The 5,922-nt window shown below is 36.7% G+C and overlaps 1 protein-coding gene across 1 annotated transcript; it reads right to left on the bottom strand.

The window, feature by feature from the left end:
- Nucleotides 1-276: 276 nt before the first annotated feature.
- LOC126669394 (F-box protein AFR) lies at nt 277-1,622 on the bottom strand. The gene is made up of 2 exons (XM_050362852.1): nt 974-1,622; nt 277-787 (listed from the first exon to the last, which is right to left on the bottom strand). The coding sequence occupies exons 1-2, from the start codon at nt 1,576-1,578 to the stop codon at nt 319-321; spliced, it is 1,074 nt and encodes a 357-aa protein (XP_050218809.1). The 5' UTR covers nt 1,579-1,622; the 3' UTR covers nt 277-318.
- Nucleotides 1,623-5,922: the final 4,300 nt, after the last annotated feature.

Here is a 5,922-nt window from a genome sequence, read left to right as displayed (position 1 = left end):
GACTTTCCGAGCTATCTTTGTGAAATCAAGTATCCGAGCTGTTTATAAGTTGGTATTTCGGCTAGTCTATACTTGACTTAGTGATATTTAATTTTACCGAAGTTACTTCGCCTCTATTATATATTATTTCTATGTTATCACTTATTAATCTTTTAAATTCATTAATATTTGATCAATTAAATAAAATGTTTTATTATATCAAGTTAAAATGTTTATAGAAGCAATTGATGAAAGAATCCATTTTAAAATGTATTCTTACAAGAAATAAATTGAGGATACAAATTAAATTTTATAAGTTGAATTAATGAAAAGGAAAAATTAGGCATAAAGCAGCTGACAATTTGAAGGAGAAAAGTCATGAAAAGCCTTAGGAGCAATAACAAGGTTCCATTCAACACAAAGTTCCCATTGGTTACCCCCACATTCATATATTCTCCCTATTGCCACATTGAGCCCACTGGACACCACATATACTTTCCCTTCTGCTCCACTCACAGCCAAAGGTCTGTGCATCGCCTCACGGGGAAACTTATCGCCTCCCACGTGTTGCCACGTGTCCAGATCGGGAATGTAAACCTTCATCGGACAGTCACCATGTTCTGATATCACAAACAATCTGTCATCCACAACTGTACTTAATCCAGTCCATCCTTCTTTCATTCCATCCTTCAACCCTTGCCACGTGTCCGTCTTAGGATCGTAGACCCCGCCCCTGGGAGAAAACATGAAGGGCCACGTCCAACCTTCAGTCACGTACATCTTATTACCGAGTACAGCAGAATCGTACCTGCAATGACGGAGCCAGAATTTCAACAAAAAAAAGAGTCAAATTGCAATATATAATATATGAAGTAGGCAATCCGGGAGAGTTAAATTGAATAAAATAAAAAATTTAGTACTACTTTTAACAATTTTGAAATTTTAAAGGAGTCATGACACTCCCATACCTCCCCCTATTTCCGTCATTGCGTACCTGCATAGACCGGTGTGCATTTTGGCAAGAGATGTCCACGTGTCGCTGTCAGCGTCATAACACTCAGCGGCTGTGATGGAATCAGTAATCCCGGAGCCACTTCCACCAACGGCCATGATGTTATTGCCATTCGTGTTACCAACGGCGAAGAATGCGCGAGGGGTGAGCATAGGAGAGGCTGCAGACCATTGATTTGTTGACGTACGGTAAACAAAAGTAGTGTTCATTGAAATTTCTGTGTCCGAGCGCATCCCCCCCATGACGACGAGCTTGCCTTGACGGGGCAGGGAGGCGCATGAGAAGCCAGGGGGGCATACGGCTTTAGGACAGGGCATGGGAGGCAGAACAAACCAACGGCCAGACGGAGGGTGGAGAGCTTGCCACTGAATGGCGGCGGTGGATTTACGATAAGCGAAAACGAAAAGATAGGGTGAAGAAAGGGAGAGAGAGAGCCTGGAGAGAGTGAAAGAAGGGTGAGAAATGGCTGTGTTCCAGGAAGAAGAAACAGAGCGGAGCAACGCGTGGTATGGGTACGGGAGGTGAAGAAGACAGAGCTCTGCTACCTCATCAGGCAAATCAGGAATCAATGCCTCAGAATTATCCATTGTTTTTCTTGTAGATGAATTCTTTAAGTACCTATATATATATATATATATATATATATATATATATATATAAACACAGTTAACTTCTCAAAACTGATAACTGAAAACTGGTAAGTTTTCCATTTATTTATAGATATTTTGGTACTACAAACCGGGATATAAGGGAATCCTAAGACAAAAACAGAAACAGTTCAAAAGTTCACTAAAATCAGGTTTACCATATTAAATTAACCAAACAATATGGGTTTGTTTAATTATTGGTGGTTAGGTCCCACTTTGGTGGCTGTTTTTCGATGCCATGTCTCTTTTTCTATTTCTTTCATATATATATAATTCAATACTACTAATGTATGATAAAAGAACATTCCTCTGCCTTTCTTATTTTTTTTTGTTTTAATTCCATATTTGTAAATTTAGGATGAAAATTATCCGATCTAGATTTAAGTAATATATATTTTTAATTAATGATATTTTTATGGTCTAGTTAAAGTTCCAATAATTAAAGAAATTAAAAATACTTCATTCATTTTAATTTGGCAAAAGGTATAAAAAATCTTTGTCAAAACTACACAAAAACTCTTAAACTAACTTTAGATTTAATTAAGCCTTTTTATTTTCAAAAACGAACAATTAAACCCTTTTGTTTATCACCGTTATAAAAGCCGTTCATTATTGATGTGTCTCTTATAGCCTAGTAGAAAAAAAATTCAAAAATAATTTTAATATTTAAAATATTTACCAAATTTATATTTATAAATTTTTTAGCATTTTTTGACTCTCTTCTTTCTAATTAGCTCTAATTAATTAAATCTTATAAAAATCAATTAAAAACCTAATTAAATCATCTCAGAATTCATAATCTATGTTTTTTTTATGAATTCATAATCTAAGCTTTAAAAGAGTTAAAAAAAAAAGCAATCAAACAAAATAACACCCACAAACTTAATTATGAAAAACTACTACTACAAAGATGAATTTTTTTGTTATTTAGCATCAAAAATCCAACTTTTATCTCAAAATGAACGATTTTTATTAGTACAAACAAATACAGCTAAACAGGGAAGTGGTTGATTACTTTAAATTCCTCATATAAAGATCTGAAGCCATTAAAGAATGATTTATCTGATGGGTTTTCTCTCATATCTTTTGATTTATCTGATGGGTTTTCTCTCATATATCTTTAAAGGGTAAAGTTTTGCCTTTGAATTTGGAAATAATAGTGCTGAAGACTCTTTTGTTTCTCCTTAAAAGAGATGATATTACTGTGTTCTAAAACATCTCTCTTCGAACAAAAAAAATAAAAAAGAAAAAGAAAAAAGAAAAATTGGAAATTGTGGGTATATTGTTTATTTTTTGTAATACCCCAAAATATTGAAACATTTAATTGGACTACGTGTCCAGTCCTGTTTCGCCAGGGTGGCGATATTGGAAATAATTTTCGAGAAACTTAATATTATATTCCAATTCTAAAGTTAGAATTGGAATTAGAAGGAAAAATGTCAAGAAAAACTCGAAATAAGGTACAGGGACTAAAGTGGTAATTTAGCCACTACGACTTAAAATGGAAATTATTTCGCCAAAGTCCGCGAAATGTTTTATAGTATATGTGGTAAAAGTTTCGGGTCAATCGGAGACCTTTTAAAATTTGGACGCGAATGCGTTTTGGACTAAATTGCAATTTTTGAAAAGTTCAAGGACTAAATTGCAAATTAGCCAATTAAGTCTCGAGAATAGTAATCAAAAGATTATTGGCGGAAAAGAATAATCTTGAGTTAGAATTCTTTATATGGAAATAACACATAAGTAATCGAGTTGAAAGGATAATTTAACCATTTGGTTAAATTAGAAAGTTTAAAAGAGAAATGGTTTGAGTTAAAGAAATGAAGGATTAAAAGGGACAATTAACCAAGATATATAATGATTCCTTAAGAAGAAGGAATGATCAGAGTATGGAAAGAAAGAACAGACGAAGGGTTTTCGACGATCGATTGCGATCCGCCGCGGTTTCGCCGTTTCTCGCCCAAATCACGAGTTCTTTATATCGATTCGTTCAGAATTCGATTCTCTATCATCGTTAAGCTTCATATCGAGGTAAGCTTGACGTTTTTATTGTGAGAATTTGTAATTAAGTATTATTTCGTTTAAACGAATCGAACGAATTGTAAATGCGTTTTAATCGACGTTTTTGAAATGGATATTGTTAAGAATAGCGTATAGATCGCGTTAGGAGCATTGGAACACGTCGGAATTGCCCGAAAATGAATTTCCGGGGCTGTGCGAAAGCACAGCCATGCTGTGCGTATGCACAGCATGGTGCGCGATCGCACATCATGGTGTGCGATCGCACACCAGGCTGTGCGATCGCACAACAACTGTGCGAACGCACAGTGTGTCACGACCCAAAATATTGAGCCGCAACCGGCGCTAGGGAACGGGAGTGGTAGCTCCGGAACCCGTAGCAAGCCTAAAATCACAAATAATTTTTCGCAAATAATATAAACAAACAGCGTAACACAACAGAAGCAAATATATAACATATATAAACATTTACACTAACTGTTCCGTTAACCTCGCGGGCTCTAGTTACCGTACCCTGTACGAACTGGCCTCGCGGTACTATATACATCAGTTAGTGTCTCAAAACCTCACACCGGCATCTGGGGTCGTGGATCATATACTAAACACGTAGCCTATCAAAATGCATATAAAACAAATACAGCAGTTAATATATACAATCAAAATGAACTGCTGTCTAGGCTACTATACTATCGACACAGGACCACTACTGCAGCACTCACAGAAGTCAGAAACTAACATATACAGCTGACTTCTGGACTTCAAAATTGGCCTCTAGCTAAGTCCACAAGCTAAGCACCTGAAAGACATCAAAGGTGAGGGGTCAGTATTTGGAGAAATACTGAGTGAGTTGACATTTACTAACAGTATTAATATAGAAACATAGCATCGCATCTCAAGAAAATATTAATATAAAACATATAAACATGTAATTGATCCGTACGAAACTAATATCCTAGCATGCGACACATCTCTCGAATAATCATATATCATTCAACCCAATCGTAAATATCAATTGCGAGTCCAACTCGCTGGTGGCCCAGCCACTAGATACGGGGACTTCCAGGCTACACCGTAGCCGAGTTCACTCTCGTATCGAAATCATATACCCAATCGTAATTTTATATTCATCAACAGCTCCCAGCTGTGTCAAGTCATTTCTCAATGCAAACATACTAGACTGACTCGATACTGGTGATCACACAGCCTATTGACACCCAATAGGTAGCTAGTTTCTTCGGATCGCATACTAGTTCTCGCATATAGAAATTAAATAAACGTATAACATCCAATCAATTGTATATAATGCGATGCATGAAAACAATATATATATTTTCATAAAATAATTTTAATATATATAATACATGAAAGTAAAAGTACAACTCACAGTGACCGCTATCCAATCAATAACGAAGTCAATATGATAATATGCCCGTGCTAGACCACGTCGGCTGACCCCGCCGTTTGCTGACACGTCTGATACATATAGATCAAATACACGTTTAATACATAAACGTGAACCTTAAAAACCTAAAACCCTAGGTTATAGATTTAAGTTATCACCCCTTTCGTTTCGTATTCGTTTCTCTCAATTTTGATAACTTCTTGATCGGATTCTTACTTAATCGATGTACTTATCTTGACTATTTATTATGTTAATTTTCATTTATAATGTTTTATATCTATATCAAAACATTTCACTGAGTTTCACACTCAAATCAAGCTATCGGAGGTCCTTTTTCACTCCCGGAAGTCCCACGGAGATCCGGGTCGAGTTAGGGCACTTCGTGTCACCTTGGCACGTCGTGCCCCTTCAATTTTTGTGAAGGGCACGTCGTGCCCTTCATGGTGCACGTCGTGCACCCTTGTGGTGCACGTCGTGCGCCTGCACGACGTGCTGAAATGCAGCACGTCGTGCACCGACGTGTGCAGTGTTTTCCGGCATTCCTGGATCATTTCCGGAGCTCCAAAACTCCTACAACTTGTACCAATTCATACCCACTTCATTTATACACAAAATCTATCAAGAATCCTTACAAAAACGATGAAAAACGACTTGATTCTTGACGTATCGATTCAAACTTAATTTCTGAACAAAACAGCCTATAAAACACCATTTTCACCACCAAAAACCGAAATCTTACCTTGATATGATGCTTAAGATCAGTAGAGCATTCAATTCCGAAGAGATTGCCGCGAGAATCGTCCGAAACGGACGCCGAACGGAGAAACGGCGGCGAAACGAAATCGATCGGCGATTTTTTTCAC

The sequence above is a fragment of the Mercurialis annua genome, linkage group LG2, assembly GCF_937616625.2.
Source record: "Mercurialis annua linkage group LG2, ddMerAnnu1.2, whole genome shotgun sequence".
Lineage (NCBI taxonomy): Eukaryota > Viridiplantae > Streptophyta > Magnoliopsida > Malpighiales > Euphorbiaceae > Mercurialis > Mercurialis annua.
The sequence above is the reverse complement of the archived record's forward strand: the minus strand, read 5'-3'. Positions and strand labels throughout refer to the sequence as shown.

Excerpts from the sequence above, each read along its gene's own strand:
- LOC126669394 (XM_050362852.1), bottom strand. The coding sequence starts at position 1,578 with ATGGATAATTCTGAGGCATTGATTCCTGATTTGCCTGATGAGGTAGCA. Across the intron at positions 788-973 it reads ATGCACACCGGTCTATGCAG|GTACGATTCTGCTGTACTCG; the intron begins GTACGCAATGAC and ends CCGTCATTGCAG.